Here is a 25,301-nt window from a genome sequence, read left to right as displayed (position 1 = left end):
TGAGCAGTGCGGGCAGGTGAATCTTTATAGTACCACTATTTCATTAACCCTATGCATTCTCTTTCTCTGGATCTTTACCACCCACCAGCAGCTGCCGAACTCTTCCACTGTCCCTCCAAACAAGTGCTGTGACCTGACTTCCTTCCCTGACAGCTGCTCAACACTCAAGCAGTCCCCTTCTTTCTCCTCAGTACCTAGGAGTATGTCAATGCTGCAGTCAGAAGGTGTGATTGCAGCTGGAGTAAACATACCCAAGCTGGCATTCATCTGATCTGCACAAGCCTCCTGTAACCCTAAGTAATTACTCACTCACTTCGCTTGTGCTTCAGCGTGCACTGATGCAGCTTCAAAGGTCCAGGATCCAAGCTAGCTAGATCAAAGCCAGCGTGGCTCTGTCTAGCAGCACTGTAACTGCAGTGGTCTGCCTAGGTGAGGCTAAGCTAACTGTGAGGAGAGGCAGAAGCAAACCAAGACAAAAGGCACAATCTTCCGTTTTTAAAACTTTAAAAGGGAAAAAACCGCAAAATTGTATCAGGAATATAAATGATATAAAACATTCCAATCATATTACAATCACGTTACAAATACTTACAATCATAAACTATGGGTTACCAACACATTAATCTTTAAGAGCTTGTACATACTGTTCTTCTGTACTCTGTGTAATTAATACCAAATGTCCCTGGGATGGTACCTCTTTTCACCACCTCTATCCACAAGTTTATCTTCACTCGTGGGCCCCCTATGATTATCCCGTAGGCACCTTTGAACTGTATTCTGTGAATAGATATTCAAAAGGTCATTCCCTCTATTCATATACTGCAGGTCTTTTGTGGGTGGGCTTCTTGTTTACTATTTCAGGATCTGTTTTCATATAGCATAGCTTTTTGATCAGTGCCCTTTTTCACCAATTATATGTCCTTTCATTTTCTCCCTGTACTCTCTCTCTGGTATGTCTGTAGATTTGATTTCCCTCTACTTCCCTTCTCTAATAGTTTATGCTCACGTGACCAGATCTATTTCTTTTCTGCTTCTCCTGGCCTGAAACCTTTCCTGTTTTCCTTCTTTCCTCCTCCTCACGTCCCAACCCCCTACTTTATTCCTCTGTTCTTTTATTTTATCACCTCACCTCCCACCTCAACTCTGGTTCATCTGCTAGCTCGGCATCTAGCATCTTCTCCTTCCCTCTTTCTTCTCTAACAGCTTTGTCCAGCTGCCCCACTCCAAGCAGATTCCAAGCCCCCACCTCAGCTCGGGTTGCCCTCTGATTGGCTGTCTCTCTCCTCAGGACAGCGTTCTGTGCTTCTGCATCAAAGCTGCAGCAAGTGCTAGCGCCAGGGTCATGGTTACTACATGACCATACCCTGTGATTGTAGTGCAGGTATACCCTGGGTCTAATGTTTCTCCTGTTACCCTCTGCAGAATGCTGGGCCAGTCTTCCGATTTTTTCAAACTCTTTGTTCACCCTCCCATGAAAGCGCCCATTGACTTCAATAGACAACGTCTTACCCAATCAAACTCTGGCCTTTTTCAAAACGTTTAATGCTGATTAATTATCCTGTATTACATTTTCAAAATGGGAATAAAGCAAAAGGACATTCTGCACACTTTAGAAGGAGAAAATTATGTTTCCTAAATCAGGGTAAGGATCTGCAGAGACTAATTTTTCTGGTGAAAGAAGTCTTTCCTGAATTAGTCTTCATTTGGTATTCTCAGATAAAGATCAGGAGAAAATACACACACAATTAATCAGCTCTGCTGATTAGTACACAATTGTTTTAAATTAAGAAAAATGCCCTTTGGCTAGAGGAGAGGAATTGTTTTCTGGAAATGTAAATAGTTTAATTAGCAGAGTATGTGGCAAAGAGCAAATCTTTATTTACCACCTTATATAATTATTTGGGAGTAATTTTGTTAGTCTCTCTTGTTTGTTTCGAAAAAGGCACAGTGGGTCATACTCATGCAGCCGATAGGAAATCTTTCCCTTTATGAAGGTCCTTTGAGGCTAATATAAACTTAAGGTATGCTCCTGATGTTGTTAAAGTCAATGGGAGTTGAGCACACTCACAACCCCAGTAAAGGTGTTCAGCACCTTACCGATTGAACCCTATCTTAGAAAACAGAGAAATAGAAAATTCCATATATAACATCAGCAGTTGTCTAGAGAAGCATCTTAGTCTGGTTTGTTGAGTGTGGGACTGGGAGCCAGGAACTCCTGTATTCTAATCTTGACTCTGACACACTCTTGCTGTATGACATTGGACAATTCACTCAATTTCTTTGGGCCTTGCTTTCTTCATATAAAATGGGAAAAATAATAATACAGGTATTTACCAACCTTGTAGGGAATCTGGAGGTGATTAAATAATTAATGGCTATACAGCGTTTCTGAAAATAAATATAAATAAAGGCAATGGCATGCAAAAACCTACATTAATACAGCAGTTGTAATACCAAATTCATTTTTAAAAAAAAGGTCAAAATGCAAAAGTTTAAGAGCAACCTTAATTCGGCCAAGTCTTACATACATTAATTATACTTGATTTTTCTAGTTAAGCTTGTTGCTTATTTAATTACTTTTTATACCATATGTATACCATAAAATGTTCAGGATACACAATGTGGGCAAGATAGCTGTTGGAATCTCCATTTTGCCTTTTGCTACCTTTTTGTCATTTTAACTGTGCAACGTTATCATTGCACTAACAGAATATTCTTTATTTTATTATTCCTATTATTGCGTTGGTGAGGAAAAAGGAAATTATCCTTGAATTACTTGCACTGCAAACTGAATCATTGACTATACAGTGAAAATATATTTCCTGTGATACGATGGGATTATAGTTATTGTTTGTTGTGTTAGGTACTGAATCACATCACCTGTGTATGATGTGTATTGGAATTTGTTCCCAGCTATGAGTTCTGTCCCCTGCTGTACTTCACAGTATTTGTCACAGTGCTGACCCTTTCCCCTTATCATGACATAGTAGATCTTCAACTCTTGAGTCTCATAGTGGACAATGTGTGAAGATACTGTGTGCTGACAAAGTTTACTGCTGTAGGAAAGATTTGTTTTATTAATGTATTATCGTTATGTCCCTTCATAGTTTAATGATATTGACAAATGATCAAATTGATTCCTGGTGTAACTTTATTGCACTTACTAGGGATGAATTTATCCCATTCTGCTTTAAACATGTTGTTTATAGCAAAATATTATTGATATTACAATAATTGTTTCTCTTGTTACAGCCATGTGGGCTTTATCCTTTTGTCCATATTAAAACTAGAATGTGTTTCAAGATCACATAATACTCATTGAGTTTTGTTTTGGTCTATTGGTGTAATTAATTAGCCACAGAATTAGTATTCCGTAGTCACAGAATTAGTATTCCATTTTGCAATAAAAATGAATACAATTCACCTGCAATCACCAGTCACATTTCTCTCACTGCCATGCAGACAGGTGTCATAAACCCAGTGAGTCCGTGTCTCCACAAGTGAAAGGGAGAGCATGAGTTCCAAGGCAGTACTTGTAAATCCTGGGTGAATTGTCAGCAGCTGGGATCGAACATGGGACATCTGAAGCTTTAATACACGACCTTCTACTGCCTGAGCCAAAAGATGCACCTCTCAAGCAAAACTGTAGCAGGCTCATTCATCTTTTGTCGGCCTAGCCACCACTAGAGGGAGACAGAGTGCCACACCAAGTAGGCGTGGCTTAAATATGTTTCCCTGCAGCCATCCAAAAATTGGTTCTCCCTCACTGTCACTGGCCCTAAACCAAATCCAGCCCAGATGGGGCTAAGCACTTTCCTTCTTCTGTGAAGTACATTACTGTTCCCCCTCACTGAAACTCCTCTTTTCAAGGACTTGATCCTGCTCCCATTTAAGTCATTGGGAAAAAACCCATTGATTTGAATGGTGCAGGATCAAGCCCCTAGCTATAGCAAATGTACTACTCATTTGCAGCCAAAGGGATAAGAAAGCAAGCTGCTTCCCATAGGACCAAAGTAGATCAGTATAACTCAACCCAGCATGAGTGCACATTCCAGGCAAACTGTTGTCCTCCCTTTCTAACCCAGAGCTTCATTTGTATTGAGAGCAAGTGCTCAGATACTCAGATGGACATGACGGATCAGAGAGGGATGCTCAAGACTCTATCTTCACTAACCATCTTTGCTCCATAATGCTTTTCCTAGTCTGACAAATTACATTACTTTTTTACTACTAATTAAAACTCTACTAATTAAAACTCAGCCGGCATTCACTATGACTGAAGTATCACTACAAAATTCTGTGCAATATATATATGGTCTGGAATCTTGGGTTGCCATGTACAACCGACCGTTTCCAAACCATACTATTATAATGTTTATTTTTTTCCATTTTTTCACATGTACAGAATGGAATGCTAATTTGAGCATTCTCATTTGTTGTATTTATTGTGAACAGAAATCTACTGAAAACAAAATTAAAGCTATTTTTAATTATACTGAGAAATAACTTACAAATCTGTTTTCTTTTTGTTACAGAAAATACATCTATCTATCCTTAAAATATTTGTGCATATTTATGATTTTATTATTATCATTTTATACTTTACAGCAGGCAGAATTCATATATCTACTTCCCATTTTATTTGACATCCTTGTAAACAATAGGACACCCATTTTTTACATTATTTGGATTTAAAATATCCTTATTTTACCATCTTTTTTTTTCTCCTTCAGTGTTTTCCAGGGTGCCTGACAATACAAATTCGTACCATATTGTGTATTTTTATTGTGATCTTAATTTACTCTGTGGCTCAAGGGTGCGTGGTGAGTATACAACTATAAGCCAATGTATATATAGTTTAACAGTAAGTTTAAGAATAAACTGTTATAGATCACATTTAGCCCCCCATCTCATCCCATTTTCTTTCTCTCTCATTCACAATATATATATATATATACACATTAATAAAGAATATATAGCAACGTGGTGTAATTTAAAGCTTTTATTGGCATGACTGTAGGATGGCTGTGTTGGTTATGAGTAGTGGAAGTGTTGGAATGTACAATTCATTCCAAATTAGTGCTGAAATAAATCTTCATGTCAAACCACACCATCCTATATTCTGCATATGTTACATACGTTATAGAAGAATTATATTTGAAATGCTCAGTATTGGACCAGTGATCAGCTTAACATCTGATATTTTGTGACTCATCAAGGAATCCACACTTTCAAATGGAATAGGACATTTATTTCTACACCTGATAGATCATGAGAGATCAGATCTTGAAATAACAACATTATTATGTAATGAAAGGAGGTATATAAATGTATTAGTCATAATATCCATCTATCTTTTAGGCCTATGTAATTGCTCTGGTATACAGTTGCAGATGTTCAGCACTTCTGAAAATCAAGCCACTTTTATTAAGTGCTTAAATGTGGATTTAGGAACCCAGGTTTGACAGTATGGACACAAATATATAAAGAGCCAAAGAAATAACATTGGGCCCAATCCAGATCCCACTGAAGCCAAAGGGAATTTTTCTATTAACGTTGTTGGCTTTGAAAATAAAGTTCATTATAACCTGTATATAACAAGATGGCTGATGCTGTCAGTTAAAGGTGGTGTCACGATATGGCCTTCTGAAACTTAAAAGCCAAGTTAGAGACATAGGATGGTGAAACAGAGCTAGAAGCTCCATATTTCTAAATTCTGTTCCTGGCTCCTCCATTGAACTGCTGTGTGATCTTGGACAAATCACTTGACTTCTCTGTGCTTCAGTTCCCTAACCCCTAAAATGGGCATATTAATATCTACTTATCTATTTCACAGAAGTGTTGTGAGGGTTAATTACCTAATATTTATAAAGCATTTAAAGATGTATAGTGCCAAGTATTATGGAGACCTTTTATGACTTGAAAAAAAGATTCAGCACCACACAGGCACCTCGCCCCCGAGACATATTTAGATGTCTGCTGGAAGATCAGGTATTTGATTTACCTAAACCACTACTTTCATATCCTGTTATTTGGCTACTCCCTAAAGTAGAGTAACAATTCCAAGTAACACAGACTTTCTCGCTGAAACTGCAGTGCTGTTTTCAGAAGCGTCATCAGGAATTTAGTCCCATCCTGTTGTAAGAATATCTACTTGTATGTAGCTATAAACTTTTCTGATGCAGCTATTACATATCACCTTAAATCTTCAAAGTACTTAATAAAAGGCTCACTTCTCCATCCCTGTGAAATAAATGTTATCCCTGTTTAACACATGAGAAAAGTGAGATACAGAGATTGTGATGTCCAAGGCCACAGAGCAAGTCAGTGTTCACGACACCATGCTGCATCTCATATATGTAGTTTTACACTTTACAATAACCTGTAACCTTTCAAATGTTTAAGGGAGCTGTTTAATCAGTGGAAGTTATAAGTTCCTGCAAAAACCACTCTAGAATTACCCATGATCAGATTGTAGGTGTTGAAGTTTCACCCTTGTTAGTTACAGAGCAGATGGTGTTTTCCTGGATGAGTTGCATATCATTACAAAGCTCTTGTATGTTCCTACGTTTTCAGATGTTGACTGTTTTAAGTAAGTGGTTGAACAAAATTGTGTTAATTTTTTTCCTTCCCTCATTCTGATTTTGTTCCACGATATTAGCTTTTAAGTATTTATCTCATATTTTATCTTATGTCTCATCTTCTTAAATGATTGTAACTGCCTATAAAATATACCGCATAACCTTCAGACTGTCACTGATTTTATGGCACACTATAAAATTTCATTATCTGTATTTAATTTTTTTAAAAGGCTAATAATAGATTACAAAATAGAAGAAGAGTACAGGTGGAGCTTATGTGTAGGTGCCTAGTAATATTGATGTCCTCCTAAAAACCATATTACCACCAGACTCTTCCATTGGATGTTAACCCCTGTCCTCCCCAATGGCGTAAAATAAAAGCTGATGTGTGATTATAATCACAAAAATGCTGGGACTCGATCATGTACTTGGGATTCCTCACTTTTCAGGCTGTTGAAATTGGGATGTGTCCCTGACATCAGCTTTGGAAAATTTGATCATGCTTCCTCCCAGCTGGAGGATGAGTGCCAACTAATGATTGTTAGATTAGAGAGAAAAGGGAAATAGAGATCCACAGATAATTAAAGGATAGGGATCCTGATTTCCCTGCTTATTCATATCTGTCTTGTTTAAATGTTATGGTTATTGACATAATTCATTATTAGATCCCTAGATGGAGAATAGTTATATACCTCTTCTCTTCCATCAGAGATTTTAATATTGTTTTACAACTATGACTTGGTAGAATTTTGAGGGTGTATGTATAAGCAACATGCTGCTTCCTCTGATGTGTTTGAGAACTATTCTAGAAAAGACAGTCATGTATATGGATATTAAAATACTTTTTAATTTTAGAAACTAGGTATTTTCTTGGGCCCTTTTCTTCTTTGAGCACTGAAAAGGGAGAGGGTTTTTTAACTATGTTCAGACTTGAATTCTCTACCTTCACTTTTATTTAGTGGACTGGGATCATGACTCCTGCCTCAAGTAGAGGTGGAAATGTGCTAGGAGAGGAAGATTAGTCTTGTTAAGAGACAAGGCTAGGAGTCAGGAGACATGAGGTCTCTTTCTGGCTTGAAGTCTGATTGAGGGAAGAGGGCTGTAACAAGGCCCAAGAGCTACTGAACTTTTGATGAAGTGTTTCATTTTAAACTCTGTTGTTTTTCCCAGGTTGGCTGCATGCCTTGGATATGGAGTACAAATTCCAGCAGTTCCATAGTTATCATTTCTCCTGGTGGAACGAATAAAACAATGAATGAACTTCCATGTGATACAGCCCATTATGCTTTCCTTTCCTGCGTTGTGGGGACTCTTACCCTGGCAATATTTTTACGTGTTTCTTCCTTGCCAAAAATGATCCTCCTGCTTTTTGTTACTATTTTGTATATAGTTGTTCTGGAACTCAGCGGATACAGAAAAGCAGTAGGGTAAGTACACTGCAAAGTTTAAAAAAAAAAGTTTTATTATGTATGATCCAAAACATTCCCAACTCCATTTTACTACTATTGTCCTAAAACATTCCAGTACGGTATTAGGGCCAGATATTGAGGGTTCTCAGCATTTCCTAAGAGGATCTGGTCATTGTGGTAATGTTAATGAGTGGGATATCTGCTTTTGTGAATTAACAGCTATGGCCTGATTCCCCATTGCATTACACCAGTTTTATCCTGGTGTAACATAGTTGATTTCTTTGGAGTCACACTCACTGGTGTAAAAATGGTGTTAACAGAGCAGTGAATGAAGCCATAATGTGTAATTAAAATGCTGAAATAATGTTATGATAGCATAGCACGGTGAGTGGCTGCACCGATTGTAAAAAAGAAAACTTTTTGCTAAAGCACGAACCCTTCATATTCCACCAGCTCCTCTCATCTTCTCTTCTCCCCAAGTCAAAAGAAATAGCTGTTTTTTAGGAATGTCAGAGATTTTTTTAAAAAGCATGCCTCACTTTAATACCATCTTTAAACAAAGCTATGCACAATTGCCACAATAGTGCATGGTGCATATGATTTACATTTATGCTCTAAATGGGTAAGAACTTCAAGAATTTGGACACACTTTGTTTTGGGGCATGATACAGTGATCATACTTACAGAAGTGTCTGCGTGTGCGCTCGACATTATTTGCAAATGAGGGCCTGCATTTCGAGAAAGGGCTTGTGGTTTTGGGTACTTCCATTTCTGCGTGCCTAACTTTAAAGGATACTGATTTTCAGAGGTTGTGTTCTCAGCACTTTGACAATCATACCCTTTCAGAGTGTCTCAAGTGTGGCATCCCAAACCACTAGTCACTTTTGAGAATTTAGAGTAAGGTTTTTGCTTAAAAACATCTGTATTAACTTGTCCTTTCTTTTTTTTTAAAGGGGTGGCTCCTTTTATATGCGTGGCTATGAACCTATATTAGCCATTTTGCTGTTTTCCTGTGCTTTGGCACTTCATTCCAGGCAGGTGGACTTGAAATTACGTCTGGACTACCTCTGGGCTGTGCAGGCAAGGCACTTATTTTTCTTTCCAAAACACACACACAAAATGTTGTCTAATTATTTTGTGTGCTGTCCATTAATATTTTACACATTGGCTAGGCAGAAAAAAACTCCATATTTATTGTGGCTCACCAGCAAAGGAATCCATTATTTTCTTTCCAACTGCAAAATATTTTTCCTCCGAGAACTGACTCTGATATGCGTTAATGTCTTACAGTAGTACATCAAAATTAGAGTAACTTTATCTATATTGGGAATTTCAGATTAAGGAATGTACTCGACTAAATGGTGTTATAGAGTTGGCATACAGAAGGTAGATCAAAAGCTTCTGCTTACCTTGTCTAATGACATAATGGGGTGGAACGGCATTCAATTACAATAAAAAGTGGCAAATTAGAAACTGATAAAAAGAAATTCTTTTCCACAAAGGATTAATTAGAGTGCAGAACTTATTTTCACAAGAAGTTGTTGAGGCCAAGAACTTGGCAAAATTCAAAGGGCTTGGACATATAGGTCTGGTCTACACTTACCGTGAAATTTGGTGGCAGTCAATGGGAGATATGCAGAGTAAAGTAGCTTGCGTATCTCCCATTAACTTCCTAAATTCTAAATAGTGTGACATCCCCACTACACTGCACCGATAGGAAATGCCCTACCCTCGACACAGCGTTACTCTTTTTCAGGGGATGGATTTATTCGGTCAACTTCCAGATCAATTGAGTGGGTCTCCACTTCCACTCAATCAATCCCGGAGAATTGACCTGGCAGCGCCAAATTTGTTGCTGTTAGTGAAGACATACCCTTACATGGAAAATAAGAATATCCATAATTATCATAATGATGACAAAAAAATTGAAAGTGATATTAAACCTTGTTCTTAAGCCAATTTCTGTCCAAGATCAGATTGAATCCTAACGTGGGAGCAGAATATCCCACATCTGCTTACTACAGGGCTTTTGCACCTTCCTCTGAAGCATCTAGTAATGGCCACTGTTAGAGAGAGGGTGCTGAAGTAGGTGAACATCGGGTCTGATCCAGAATGACAATTCCAATGCTCCTATATATCCTGGAGGCCAAATTCTGTGCTGACCCTCCACTCTGCCCTCTGAATGCAATGGTAATTGGATTGCACAGGGTGTAAATTATCACAGCATTTGGTCTGAGGTGTATGAACAGAATTGTAGCAATTGGCCCCATGTAGGCTGGTGCATAGTGGTGGTTTGAAACAGGAGTTTCATGTGCTTCCTTGATGTTGGAGACATATCCCCAGAAGCCCATGGCCTCTAGAAACCATTCAGAAGCTGAAGTTTTCTAGGGATAGGGGCACCCTGGCCAGGCCCCCTTTCTTCTAGAATCACTCCTGAGCCTGGGTAGGCAGCCTCAGAGCCACTATGGGGGATCATTGCTCCCAGAGGTGGTGCTGACTCTGCTGGCTGTATTACTCCAAACTTTTATTTGGATAACGTCTTATAAGTGTTTTGCAAAGTGGGTGTATTCTGCAGCCTCCTATTACATTCAAAGTGGCAAAGAAATCACAAATAATGACAAAGTGGGGATGTAATGACAAAACTCTACAGGTGGAGTTTCACTACAACCAAAATACAATTTGCACTGTCTTTCATTTTGCTTAGCTTTATCCAGGCTCGCTATGAGGCTGATCCTGTAAAACCTTACCCACGTGAGTAGTCTCATTTGTGACAGACTGCAGTGTGAAGGATTTTCTTTTTGTTCAATGTTTTGTTTATTTACACTTGTACCAATAAGTAACACTGCGCCTACTGATTGCCCCTGAGTTATAAACAGCATCCTGCCTATCCCATGCTGTATGGCAATCTAATCCTAATAAAACCATGTTTTAAACATCACCGAGGTGTCCAGAGAGCAGCACCACTGTTAATAAGCATATCAAGATGAAACAATTAGTTGCTTATAATCTTTCTACTATCTGAAGGCTGGTATAAATTGTAGATATTTCCTGTTAACATTTTGGATAGATTTTAAATATTCAAAATGATATTAGGTCAAAACCCAGAGTGTTTATTACTTATTCATTTGGATAGTGTATGTGTCTTAGTAATTTCTATAGTGTTCATCGCTGTAATATCTCGGCCTGATTTTCATCATTAGCCATAATACTGTACAGAGTTAACAGCTGATACAGAGTATGGCAAACATATATGTCACCTTATAAGATGACTATCCACCACTGATTAATATGTATAAAAATGGAAAATCCATGGAAAATCCAGAAATACAGTTCTGGCCCAAATCCTGAAAGATGTAGAGCATCCACAGCTCTAATTGACTTCAATGGGAGTGACAGGTGCTAGGGATTTGGTCCCTGTTTTTCTTTGTTTTCTGACTGATCACATTCTAGTCTTATTAGATCATGCAAATTCCACAAACAGAAGACTAATCTGTCAATTAAATACCTGAGTCTTAAAGATGGAGGTTTGAAAATGGTGTCCTAGGAAGTTACCATGGTCTCACTGAGGACCCAGGAACAGGTTTTTTGACGTATTTACGCTCTTAAAGATACAGATAGACACCTAGTGGGATTTTCAAAAATGTTGAGCGCTTAATTCCCATTGGAAGTTGAAGTTAGCTGTTCTAAGTTCCTATGGAAGTTAGGTACCTATGCACTGACGGAAGTCAGATGGCTAGGCACTTTCAGAAATTACACTAGGAGCCTAGCTGCATCTTTAGGTGCCTGCATACATTTACAAATATGACCAAATGACGCAAATGAAAAGCTTGTGCTTTTTTCACCACTAAGGGTTCAATTCTGCTCTCTACAAGCTGGCAAAACTCACATAAAACTCCCATTTCCTTCATACAGTTGAGTTTGGGCTGAGAGGGGGAGGCAAAGGTGAATTTAAATTCAGTGTGTGTACAAAGAACCAGGAAATATATTCTGAGACATGGAAGAATTTCTCATCTTAGACCACGTGTCAAGAATTGCTGAATAACCACTGCTCTTAAAACCTCTGCTAACGCAAATGTAAATGGCTTAAGCCAGTTTCATTTGGAGAACAGCGTTACTGAAACAGCCAAGAAACGGGAAGGTGAATATTGTTAAATAACATTTTAGTGTTCTCTAAGAGAAGCAATTAAGTAAAGTGGTAAGCTTCTATTTTGGTAATTTCTAGTAAACATAGGTAATCATTGGAACTGGGTAAACAATTCATAATATGAGCTAAGAAAGGAGTAACATGATATTTCTCTAAACCCATTATCACAATAGCTGTGTGAGCTTGCATAGCTCCAGTTGTGACACCGAGAAGTCTTGTTTGAGGAAACCAAATTTTGGACCTGCAGCCAAAATTAAGTAAATCAAGAAACAAAATTTGTGTCAAAAAGAAGTGAAGATAGTTCACAAAGTTTCAGGTGATGTAACCAAGGAACAGAAATAACATGCATATAATAATAATATGCCAAATCATGTGTATGAACAAACTTTGTGATTGCAACCAACAGTTAAAGTATTTGTATGAGTATTTTCTGTTCATAGTAGTCAGCATAGAGCTGGTAAAATGTATTTTATTTTCTGGGGAGAAAAAAGTTTAAAGGAAACCAAAACACAAAAAGTTCTCAGAAAAATTTCCATTTTCTCAAAACATGATTTGTCATCAAAAAAAGTTTGGACAAAGTTTTCAAACAGCTGTCATGTGTGTTATATGACTAATCAAAAGTGTGAATAGCAAATACTCGCGTGAGTACTTTAACAGTTTGTGAGCAGTCACAAAATGTACTCATACAAAAGATTCAACAAATTGTTACACATAATGAACAAATTAGTTAAAATATCAAAAACCTGAAAAAGAAGTTAATATTCTCAGATGGGGAGGTTTGCCCACCTCTAACGATTACCTATGTTTCTGGGAAGGAAAATAAGGATAATATTACTTTATGATTGTTTCTTTAGTTGCACTATTTAGGGAATACTAGAATGTCACCCAATAATAATTTTCTAAGGTAGAAGCTGTGTTCTAATTGCAGTTTTACCGTCTGTAAGTCAGAATTTCAAAGTTTTTATATAAGTAATGCTGAAAACCTGGCCCTGTGTATTCCATGTTCACAAAAATTGTTTATTGATACACTGTCTCTTTCTTGTGATTTTAGTGCCCTCTTCAGGTGATATGAATGTATTGGTAAAGGAACAGTGGTAGCCCAATTTATTTTTGACATATTTTCAGATGGTGAAACCTCATGTGATAAGTTTGAGTCAGTCAGTTATCTTACCAAAGTGGATTCTTTCTGGTCTATTAACTAATCACGTGGGGACTCATACAACATTTCAGATCATCTCTATAATATAGAACTTTAGAATTTGTCAGTACTTGTACACAATGTTTATTTGATAAAGGGACTTTACTCCCTCTTTGCCTTAGTTTTTTATGCAACTATGTAATACAGGTAAGTATATCCAGGTATCATGTTGACATTAGAAAACATGTCATCAGAGAATTGTTTACCTTTATCGAGGAAAAAAAAGTCCTGGTTTATAATATTGCAATTTTGAATTCTCAAAATGCTATGACTACCTCTGGTCCATATGGCAGTTACTTTTCCTATTGCTATTCTTATTGAGTTCCTGTCTCATGCTTTTTCTCAATAATCTACTTTGCTCTTGGAGCCAATACTTATCATATAAACAGCATTCTGGCAGCTATCCTGAGCCAGCCAGTAGAAACAGGAGGCACACAGCCCACTGTTTAGATGATATTCAGGTGTTGAACTATATGGATAATATTCAGTCCCTGAATGCAAATATCATCCCTTCGTCCTCTGCAGACCTAACCATTTTTTATTTTTTCTCAGCCCCTCTTTGGGCAGGGAAAGGGCCCAGCCAGATCTTTTCATCTCAGGTACATGGGGTGGGGGGCAGCAGGAGACTTTGCTACCCTCTTCAGGAGGCCCAAAAAGGGGAGCCAGAGCCATCATTTCCATCTCCCTGAAGAACAAGGGGGTCCATAAGGGAACCAGTGACTGCCTCACTCCCCTCACCTCAGACACCTGAGAAAGGGAGTACTGGAGTTATCACATCTGAGGAAAGTCAAAGGACATCGTTCCTTACCTCACTTTGAGATATGGAATATCTTCATTCCTTAGTACCAGGTAAGAAGACTGCAGTTGCCACTGAGGCAAGGAGAACTTCTCTCTCCTCCCTGCTGACTTTCATGGAGATGAATATGAGCACTGCCTTAAGAGGTTTAAGGAGGAAGGCTCTCCAGAGCCCACGGAGGGGAACCAGCAGCAGCAGCATTTTTTAGTCCTCTTCCCTAACAAGGCATAAAGAAAGGAGAGAACCTGTGGATTTCTTCACTTCCCTTTCTCTTGGGGCTTGGGGAAGTTCTGTTCCCCATAGCCACTGTCTGGTTGGGGTAAGAGACAGTACATGATCTGAAACACTCCCTTCTGCTTGGGCCCAACACAGGCAGAACTAATAGTGCATGACCAGCAGTCCCCTAGCTCTGCTATCTATTTTAGGGTTGTATACTGCTGCTCATCACCCTATATCTGAGTGCCTTCCGTGTAAAATCAATAACAATAGCAAAGTCCAGAGTGGACTGCATGGAGTCTCTGGCACCTGTCCTTCTCTGGATCAAAGCATTACACAGGGTAAGGTTTCTGTGTTTTTGTGGGTGTGGGGTGGTGTTTACAGTTTTGGAGTTGGTAGGAGTTTCAGAATAGTAGGGAGGGTTCATATTGCAAGTATCACTTATATTGGAAACTCTTTCTCAAAGAGGAATGCTTTGCAGCATTTCCTAAAGATAGTCAGGCTTTGGATCCACCTTATCTCCTCTGGAAGATTGTTCCATAGCTGGATCCCCATGACAAGGAATGCGTCTCACACACTTCCCTCCAGGAGTTTGTGATCTGCATTGTCCCAGATATCATGGGAGTTCATAGATCGAAAATTAGTCTTTGATGTAGCTGTGGCTTGATCCATTAATTGGTTTGAAAATTAGGACCAAAGCTTTAAGCTGGCATCGGAGGCTGATGGAGCCATTGATGAGTCTTGATCACAGGCCTGATTGATTCACAGTGGCTAAGCCATGGAGAAGGCAAGTTGCTGCATTCTGTACCAGCTGGAGTCTGTGCATTGTCATCATATTCAGTGAGTTACGGTAATCCAGCTTGGAGGTTCTCATTGGAGAGGAAGGGATGAAATTTTGTAGCAATCTGGGTGTGAATGAAGGCATTTTTGGAAACTCATGCTACTTGGTCATCCAAATGTAGTGAAAAGTCAAACAAGACCCAGAGGCTTTGCACCTCTTTGACTAATGGGGTCTGCATGACTGGTGAGAGGTGAAGACATCGTCTTGGCCAGTGCTGGTTCTTGGAAGCATTTCCCCTTTCCAACCAGCATCACTTTGGTTTTGCCGGAGTCAGCTTGAGCAGCTGCTCTTCATCCAAGAACTAATTTATTTTAGTCATTCTGACATTTTAGTAGCAGTGGTTGCACTGATAGAGAAATATAGTTAAGCGTCATCAGCATCTTCTTGGAGATGAACCTACAGCATCTCACTATCTCTCCCAGTGGTTTCATGTAGATATTGAAGATAAGCAGGAATAGTATGGGTCACTGCAAGACCCCACAGCTGAGGATGTAACCTGTCTGTGCCTAGGATAGCGGACCTGAAAATGCCAAGGTCAGCACAGGCTGCAAAAGGAGAGCAGATTGTCCCAAAACTGGTTGGTAACACTGAAGTTAGATTCTCTGACCAGTCACAAACAGTGATCCTGATTTCCCACACTGGTTACCAAGAAGCTAAAACAAGAAGTTACACAGCCCCCTTTATTGCATTTCAGTTTCTGGCTCTCTATCAGCAACTGGGTCCAGTAAAGAGATAAGTTATTCAATATTTATTCCCTTTACCAAAATGTTCTCCTGATCTGCCAAAGAGCCATCCACATTGCCAGTCAGTATAGGTTTGGATCTTACCCAAAATACCACGCTGCCAGCCAATCCTTTAATATATAAAACTAACGCTTATTATAAAAGGAAAGAAACAAATAAGAAGAGAGATGTTAAATGATCAAAGCAATCAGATACACACAAATGACTTTAAAGTCCATATATATCAGATTCCCAGCAGAATTGTGGAGTTTGCAAGCTTCTACAGTTCCTCTGGAGTACATCCAGTACCTGGATGGGTCTCAGTTCTTTGTTTCACAGTTTCAGTTGTAGATGATGAGTTGATCCAGAGGTAGGAAACAGGAATGAAGAGAAGGTGGAGATGATGAAGCTTCATTTTATAGTCTCCCGTCTGCCATGTGGCTTGTTTCAAACACAAGCTCACAGCACATGGGCCATGAAAGGCACGTGGAGTCCCCCGACCACAAGCATGTCCCTTTAATGTTCTGATGACTGATAGATGCAACCCTGGCTTCTCTCACTGAGCTCATTTTAAAGGTAAAGGTTCTCGATGAGTCATCAATGCTGACACTAATCTGCCCGGGGGCGTGTAACGCAGTAGCATAGCACAAGTTTTTGGATACAGATATATCACACATATCCAGGACTTACAATACAAATATGACACATAAACAATATTATCATACTTAGCAAATTATAAGTTTTCTAAGGGTACCTGGCATGGCATATCTGGTAAGAAACATTGCAATTTGGTCATTTTGTTATTAAATAATATTATAAATGGTCACCACTAATCCAGGCAGCATCACAGAGGACATTTGGAGAGGAGTGGTTGGAGGCACCGTAGTGCTGGGCTATCTACTCCTGTTGCGTCATGTAGGTGTGTTAGTACCTTGTGGTCCAATGTGTCAAACACTACAGAGAGATCCAGCAATATGAGCATGGAGATCTTGCCCATGGCCATGGCCATGACAAGGGCATTTTTAGTGCCACTAGAGCTGTCTCTGCTGTGCCCCGATCTGAATCCTGATGATGAGGCCTCCAGATTGTTGGCTGATATCACAGGTTGATATGGAATTTGGTGATAAGTACTTTCTTAATTATTTTGTGAAGGAGTGGGAGGTTTGGCTTAAGACTGGACAAGTCAGAGTTAGAGGAATAATTATGCACCCCTGCCTCAGATGTCCAGCAAACAGTGACTGAATGGCATTAATATCCATGCAGTGCTTCAAATTTTCTACTCCACTTACCCAGCCCTACTATTACACTACTCTGACTTGACCATATGTCTCTACACATCTACTACATGACTGGAAGAATTGGGTATACTATTATTCTGTTAATGTTAATCTGGAGGCCATTTTGCTTCATACATAGTTCTATGATAACACCTGCGGTTTGCTGTGTGTGGCAAATATCTAACTGTGCATATTCAACATTTCAAGGTATCTTGATCCTAATAAATGCTAACAAGAAAGAAGACCAAAACTGAAGGCACTCCCAAAAAAGAACATTACATCTGTCTTATGCGATGGTGTGCACATCACTACAAAACATTTACCTGATGGTTACATGGGAAATTCCTCACATTTAACTACTTATACATTTTTGTATTCTGGTTTATTGATAGGTATTTCTTGTTTATCATTCACATTTTGATTCTGGTAAAGACTTGGCTAGCTAACAAGTATCCTTCTATAGATTTTAAGGCCAGAGAGCACCATTATGATAATATAATCCAACCTCTTGCATAATGCTACCATACTGACCTACAAGAGTTTATCTGGATTTCATAGATTCCTATTTTTGAAAATGTTGGCCTTAAAAAATAGTCACCTAAAATTATGCTTCTAAATCCATACAAGGGCACCTAAATAAGTGGTCTGATCTTCAAAAATGCTGAGCTCTCAGCAGCACCCACTGACTTCAGTGGGATCTGCACATACTCCACACCTCAAAAATCAGACCATTTCTAACTAATCCTCATCATGCTCCCAGAAATTAAAGATGAGAGAATAGAAGCATTTGATGAGGCCCACAGATAGTCAGAGTAAGAATTTGGGAGTATAGGACTCCCGTTGCTGTTCTCAGAACCATAGCTTCATGCATTGAAATGTAACACAAACCAGCATTTATACAGCTCAGTTTAGATCTGCAGTTCAAGGAAAGCGTCTTGTTTTTACTATTAAAATACTCAGACTCCACCAATATTGCTGCAGATTGTCATAGTTCACCTGTTCAAATGCTTGTAGATAATGATAAAGAAACATAGTGTTTGCATCTGTAAAATAGGATAAGGTGAGGCTGTTTTGAGAAAGCAGAGTGTGAACTCATTAAAACGTGTCAAGAAAATACTTCACAGATGGAAAACAGAGACTTTGGTTGGACTGCAAATTGCATTCATAGTCACTTGAGGGCTCAGTTTCAGTATGGTATCCAGAATAAATTATAATACATTCTTGCAGTCCAAATTAGTGCAGAAGCTGAATGCATATTTCCAAAGGGGATGATAATTCCCAAAGAGGTCATCATGAAGAAATCAGTTTTTTTCAGCATTCTTTTTCTGTGTCTTTAAAGAATGTCAAGAACTTCAGAGTATGCTGTGCATAAAAAGGCTGCTAAGCAAAGCCATCTGTATATTTGAACAATGACTGTTGGGTAGAGATGATCAAAAAATGGAGGGAGTGTCCACGGAAAAATTCAACTTTTAATCAAAAACAACAAAAATTGCTTTTCTCCTTAAAGGGAAGACTTTTCATGAGAACTTTTCATCTAATCATAAGATTGTATATATATGGGAGATAAATTGCTGATTTTCTTCCCAGGCAAATGTGTACAAGGCCACACTCCATGTTAGTCAGTATGTGCATAGCCTTTGTCAGAAGGGCAAACAGATTTGCAATATATAGAGTGAGAAGTTCTACGTGTAAAAAGACACTGGAAAATTTTAGACTAGATTCTTAGATGGTGTAAATCCACCATTGACATTAGTTCACATATAATGATTTATAATACCTGAGAATATGGCCCTCCATCATTTGCTGACTTTGCAAATAAGTCAACAAAAAATTACACCTATAATCAAGGGCCTGATCAAAAGCCCATTGAAGTCAATAGGAGACTTCAGTGGACTTTGAATCAAGGCCTACGAACAGAAGTTGGCCCACAGACTTTAGTGGGAGTTTGCCCTAATAAGGAGTTCCGGGTTTTGTCCTCTATGTTAAAAGCAGATGAATCATGCAACTGTAATATAGGGTGATATTTATTATTCTGCAATGCAATCTGATTTTAAAAGCCTGGAGCCAGAAAAAGCAATTTGATAATCTGAATTAATTTCATGCTCATTATAGAACACAGTAATTTTAAAGACCTTTTCCCCCTTTCACCCTTAGGCAGAAGAAGAGAGAGATGATATGGAGAGGGTAAAGCTGGATAATAAAAGAATTCTCTTCAATCTCTTGCCAGCACATGTTGCACAGCACTTTCTTATGTCTAATCCAAGGAACATGGTAAGGCCATGGAAAAAGCATAAGCACATACTGATATGCATGATTTGTGTGTGACTTCCAGGTCAGGAAAAGTATATATTTTCTTAAAAGCTTGAACATTTACATTTCATACTCATTAAAGTGAATAGTTTAGGTAAAAGCCATTGTCAGACATCTGGTCAGAGTTATTTTCCCTTTCTCTGGGAAGCATTTGCCTCTTCTGAAGGACTTGAGTCCAACACTGTTCAGGTGAATGAGGTCATTCCATATCAATGCAGATGAATGCCTACATGCAAATAACCAATTTTTTTTTTCAATCAAATCAATAGATCGGAATTTATTACAATCTTCCACTGAGATCAGTTTGGTTCTGAACAGAATATGTTGTGAAAAATCAGACACTTCCAGCTAAGCCACTCAGGTCCTTGAAATGTGCCTCATTTCTAATACATACATTTAAAAGTCAAAATAGGGAATTCAGCACATCCAAGAAGGATACTAGTAACTTAGAGCAAGAAAATGAATCTCAAAGCTTGGGCAGTGGAACAAACTGCTACCGGATATTGTGGAAACACAATGATCGGGGATACTTGAGATTCAAATGATAATAGCTAGGCACCTATTTGTTAAGGGAAGAGTGTGAGAGTAATTAAATTGTGTAGTAATGCAGGGGATGCACCAGTTGACCAACTAATGACACTATGAATTATTCCTGGTAGTGTTGTTATAGCATCTAGAAGGCCCAGTCTGAGCTCAGCATTCCATTATGTTAAATAGTAAATATGAAATTCATAAAAATGTTTAAGGCTAAATTATGGTTGCTCCAATGCAGCTTCCCTGGAGGGGGGTTATGCAGAGAGCTCCTTACCCACCCCCCACACCTCCATTGCACATCTGTAGGAAGACGTGAGTGTGGGGGAAGATGATAAAGCTATGGGCAGAACTAATGGCCCCAGCTTGGCCATTAGTTCTGGCCAGTGTGAGCGTAAGGCCAAGGCCTTGCCCTTCCCCATCTGGTCAGCCGCACTGCTAGGCTCATACTGCATGCATTGACTGAATGGAGAAAGGAGCAGCATTCCCGCAGGCAGCAGGGTTCCAACAGTACTTCTGCTGCCTATACCCTGCCTGTCCCAGCCTCAAGAGAGGCCTGGACTGAATCCTTATAATTATTTTTTTTATGTATGCTGTGTATGCGTGAACTGTATTTGTTTCACAGTGAGAAGACAGTGGAGCAAATAAACACATACAACATATTACATATAGGGTCAAGTCCTTCACCCAACATGCAGCCAGAGTATTGAGGCTGTGTTCTGGGAAGATCTTTAGGGTTGTCTCAGGAAGGATTGTCCCTTCCTTCTTCAGGTTGCTCTTTGGTAGGAGAGCTACTCTGTAGTGGCTACAGCATCTTCAATGCTGCAGTAGCCTGGAAAGCATCAGTTGCTCCTCTTTTACAGGTGAGAATGGCCAATGAACGTGCACAGTTTTTCTTTGCTTTCATCTCACACCCTGCTCCAAGCTCCCATCTCTCAAGATTGCAAACTTCTATGAGTTCTCTAAATCCTGCCCCATCTTGCACAGCAAAATTGCATTGCTTGTGCTGCATCTCATGCCCACTGCACCTCCCAGGGGAGGGGATTTGTCATGGGAAATAAAACAATGTTCCATGACCTATTTTATTTGTAGGCCAGAGCTTGGTAAACATTATGGAATTTCTCCTTAACAAAAGTAAGTCTGAGCTCAAGAAATCACAGGCATGATACTGCCTGTTTATATCAATCTCTAGTTTTAAAAACCCGTATCATTCAAAAATTGCAGGACCTTTATTACCAGTCATATTCACAAGTGGGAGTGATGTTCGCTTCCATCCCAAATTTCAACGATTTCTACATTGAACTGGATGGCAATAACATGGGAGTGGAGTGTTTACGCCTCTTAAATGAAATTATTGCTGATTTTGATGAGGTAAGATCTAAACTCTCTGTCATTTGATTTTATTGAGTCCACCAGACTTCTGACAATTCAAGATTATTTGTGGAAAATTCATCTTAGTTTGGACTATCTAATAATGTGACTTTGTAAACACCTGATTTCAGTGGGAGTTAGGTGCCTAGGTGCTTTTTGTAGATCCAATTAGACACCTATATGCCTCTTTACATGTTTAAATATCTTATAAAATCTGGCCCCAAATGTCCTTAAAAACATTTATGTCTGATGCAGCTCCCATGGAAGCCACAGAGAATATTGCCACTCTCTTGAATGGGAGCAGGACTGGGCCTATAAAGAGTGAAGTGGTTTATCAACTTTAATATGCACATGTCATCTGATAACTATGGTTTGTTGTCTAAAATATTATGTAATGTTTAACAGTTTTATGTTTTAAACAAAGCTTATGGACAAAGAATATTATAAGGACATAGAAAAGATCAAGACAATTGGCAGTACATATATGGCAGCTGTAGGACTTGTACCAACTACAGGAACTAAGGTAAGCTGGTCTCAAAGTATAATGAAAGACTCGGTGAACTCCATGTGCAAATGATGCTAATTCAGTCTCCAACTGAACAAATAACTTGTGGAGTGTTTATTTGTTAGAGTCTGAGGCCAAATTATGACATTAGTCTACATTTCTGGCCAAAAACCCAAAGACAGGGTGGATGACTCAGATACAATAGTTGACCTGCCATCCTGGTTCCTCCAAAACCTATCCATTTCTGTTCTTCCTGTGATCCTTCCTCTAGGCCCAACCCCATAGTTCAACTTTTTTCCCCTTTTAAATTTTAATGACTTCAAAGCGATCATGTTCTAAGCATAGTTCTGAGCATCTGCCCGTGTGCACAGTAGGCCTGTGTAGCCATGTGAACTTATTACTGCTATCCTTGTCTTCCCCCTCCACCTTTTCCTCCTATTGTTGTCTTATTTTAAATTGCACAATTCACTTTTTAAAGCTGGGATCATGCTTTTCTAAGTGTTTGTACAGTACCTAATGCAATGAGGGATCCTTTGGGAACTAACGTAGTACAAATCAGAACAATCAGGGCAGGCTGCAGAAGACTGGTCTGGAGTTGGTCTTGTATATCAGAGGCCATGATCAATTCATTTTAGCATGTACCCCCTGATTTGTCCAGGCCTGATTGGATGTCCACGTCCATGCATTGCAGAGGGCCCCTTAAGTGCTAATCTAGAATTGCAGAATAACACTGCATTGGAGGGCAAAAGCAAAAAGGGCCAGAATGAGCCATGAACTTTTCATGGATGAGCCATGAACTTTTCAAGGAGACAATTAACCTTGTTAAATAAATAAAAAACAAGGCTATGTCTGAATCAACTATTGGGATCAGTTTGGAATACATCCCGCATAATGAATATTCTGTTTTTGTAGGATGCCTATCATTGATGCTTTTTTGCCATTCTTAACTCTCTTCATTTCTGTGCTACTGTTAAAAAACGTACATCCAAATATACAGAGATGTTTTTTTAAATACTAGTGTGTTGTAAAATTGTTGACTCTAATTTAGGTCCTGAGACAGGCAAAAATTGATCAATTGAATTTTGTATCAGTGTGTGATCTCAGGCAAACAAGCAGAGGCATACCAGTATGTCTGATATAAATGCTCTTTGAACTAGAATCCCAAAAACAACTGTGTTATTGGGTAACTCCAGCAGTGTAAGTTCCAAAAGCTAAATATGTTTATCTCATGTATTTTATATTTGCCAGCTGAGTCCAGTGCTGAAAATATTCACTCAAATGTTATAGGAGAGATTTGGTTAAAATCATATAGAAATTCCCTTACAAAAATATCCTAATTATTTTGCCATGAAAACAGAGACTTTAAAAGCCAAAATTTTAGACAATGAGCTAGATTTTCAGTTCTAAACACTAACCACATTCTTATAACTCTAACATCTATTTCAACACTTTTAACACACGGGTGAGCTAAACTGGTTCCCAGCTATTTTCAGTGTTCTTTGAAGCCTAGGGGCCTTGGCATGAGCTGGCAGCTGGTCTGCCAATGTCACAGACAGAGCCTAGAAGTGATTTCTATGGACTATTCCATCCAGTTCAGCTCCCCACCACTCTCCATGCCTCCTCCCTCCCTCTTCTGGAACCCATCTCATGAAGACCTCTTCAGGCAGGAGGTACAATCCCTGCTAGATGATCGAATCTGTTCCACCAGATTTTGTTGGGAAAGGGTTGTATTCCTGGTACTTCTTCATCCCAAAGAAAAATGGAGGGGGGGAGTGTAGAGTAGTAATTCAGGACCTTAGGACTTTAAACACTTTTGACTGCTCGCGATGGTTCAGAATGGTAACCCTAGCAACAATAATTCCCTACCTAGATCTGGAAGATTGGTCTGTTTCCCTTGACCTTCAGGATTCTTATTTTCATGTCATCATTCATCCCCCAAATAAACAATTCCTACATGTTGTGGTAGGCAAGGACCATTGCCAGTTTTGTATCTTATCTGTTGGTAGTGCCCAAAGGGTTTTTACCAAAGTTCTGTCAGCCAAAGCAATCTATCTTCCCCATCTTCCCCATCTGAAGAATTGGCTCCTGAAAGGTAACTTATTTATTGAAGTAACCAGCAAAGCCCTGTCTCTGTTTCACTCTCTGGGCTTCTGCTTCAATGTGGAAAAGTCTACTCTAACACCAACACAATGTATATACTTCATCAGGGCCACACTGGACTCTTTCTGCCAGAGTGTACATACCCAAGGACAGATTCGCACAATATACAACCTTGTTTCAACAATTCAACAGAGTTCACCAACCCCTGCAAAGGCATGTCCATAACTCCTGAGCCATATGGCAGCCTCTTCATTCGTGACTCCCTGAGCAAGACTTCAATCTCCCTTAGCAAGACTTTTCAAGCATGGTTGAAAACCATCTTACATCCTCAACAGTCACAGTCTATCCAAGCAAGTGTCCATAGCTCAGAAGGTCCCTCGCTTCTCTACATTGGTGGACAGATGTTCCCTGATAGGCTGAGGCACACATTTCCAGAACCTCACAGCTCAGGGCAAATGGACCCCTCAGAAGGTGAGCCTCCATATCCACATATTGAAGCTCAGAGCAGTTTGTCATACTTGCCAACAGTTCCCACCACACATCAAGGGCCACCCAATCAGAATAATGCTGGACAACAGAGCAGCAATATATTACAACAGTCAGCAAGGAAGAGCAAGATCCTAGCCCTCATACGCCAAATCCATAAAACTATTAAACTGGTGCATATTGTACCACATACAGATATCAGTGATTTATCTACCAGGACTGCAAAACACGCAGGTGCATTCCCTCAGCAATCATTTCAGCACCAGCCAGGAGAGGGAATTGAATAACAAGGTGTTCCAAGAAATATATCTTACCTGGAGCCATCCACAGATAGAGATAGTTGCAACTCCATCCAATGTGAAATACAGGTGAATCTGCCTAAGGGGACACTTGATGGGAGAGGCCCTAGTCATTACATGGCCTTGAGGTCCTGCTCTACACTTATCTCCCAGTGCCTCTATTGCTCAAGTTCCTAAACAAATTGAAGAGAAACTAGTATCCGTAGCACAATCATGGCTGAGACAGGTGTAGTTTCCAGAGCTGGTTCTCATGTCCATGCAGCCTCTTCTTCTCCTTCCCCTGCTGCCAGCTCGCCTCACCCAGGAGTAAGGAACAATTATGCACCCCAGTCTCATGGTGGTTCACTTCAAGGCATGGCTATTCAATGGCTCTCTGATCCAGAGCAAGTCTGTTCCCCAAAAGTACAAATGGTACTCAACAGCAGAAAGCCCACAACTAGGAAGGTGGAACTAGAAAGCCTGCAACTAGGAAAGCCCATGTGAAGAAGTAGGAACACTTCCAGGCTTGGTGAAGC

At 39.4% G+C, this 25,301-nt stretch overlaps 1 protein-coding gene across 2 annotated transcripts in view; it reads left to right on the top strand.

The window, feature by feature from the left end:
* Positions 1-25,301, top strand: part of ADCY1 (adenylate cyclase 1) — a 206,066-nt gene that overhangs the window by 164,943 nt on the left and 15,822 nt on the right. For both annotated transcript variants that reach the window (XM_067550338.1, XM_067550337.1), the window contains exons 12-17: positions 4,734-4,823; positions 7,752-8,008; positions 8,944-9,070; positions 19,339-19,455; positions 21,250-21,396; positions 21,821-21,919. In XM_067550338.1, the coding sequence (XP_067406439.1) occupies positions 4,734-4,823; positions 7,752-8,008; positions 8,944-9,070; positions 19,339-19,455; positions 21,250-21,396; positions 21,821-21,919 (837 nt within the window). The remainder of the gene's footprint in view (positions 1-4,733; positions 4,824-7,751; positions 8,009-8,943; positions 9,071-19,338; positions 19,456-21,249; positions 21,397-21,820; positions 21,920-25,301) is intronic.

Source organism: Emydura macquarii, unplaced genomic scaffold (assembly GCF_026122565.2).
Source record: "Emydura macquarii macquarii isolate MOO-44397 ecotype Brisbane River unplaced genomic scaffold, CSIRO-AGI_Emac_v2 contig_1263, whole genome shotgun sequence".
NCBI classification, from domain to species: domain Eukaryota; kingdom Metazoa; phylum Chordata; order Testudines; family Chelidae; genus Emydura; species Emydura macquarii.
The sequence above is the reverse complement of the archived record's forward strand: the minus strand, read 5'-3'. Positions and strand labels throughout refer to the sequence as shown.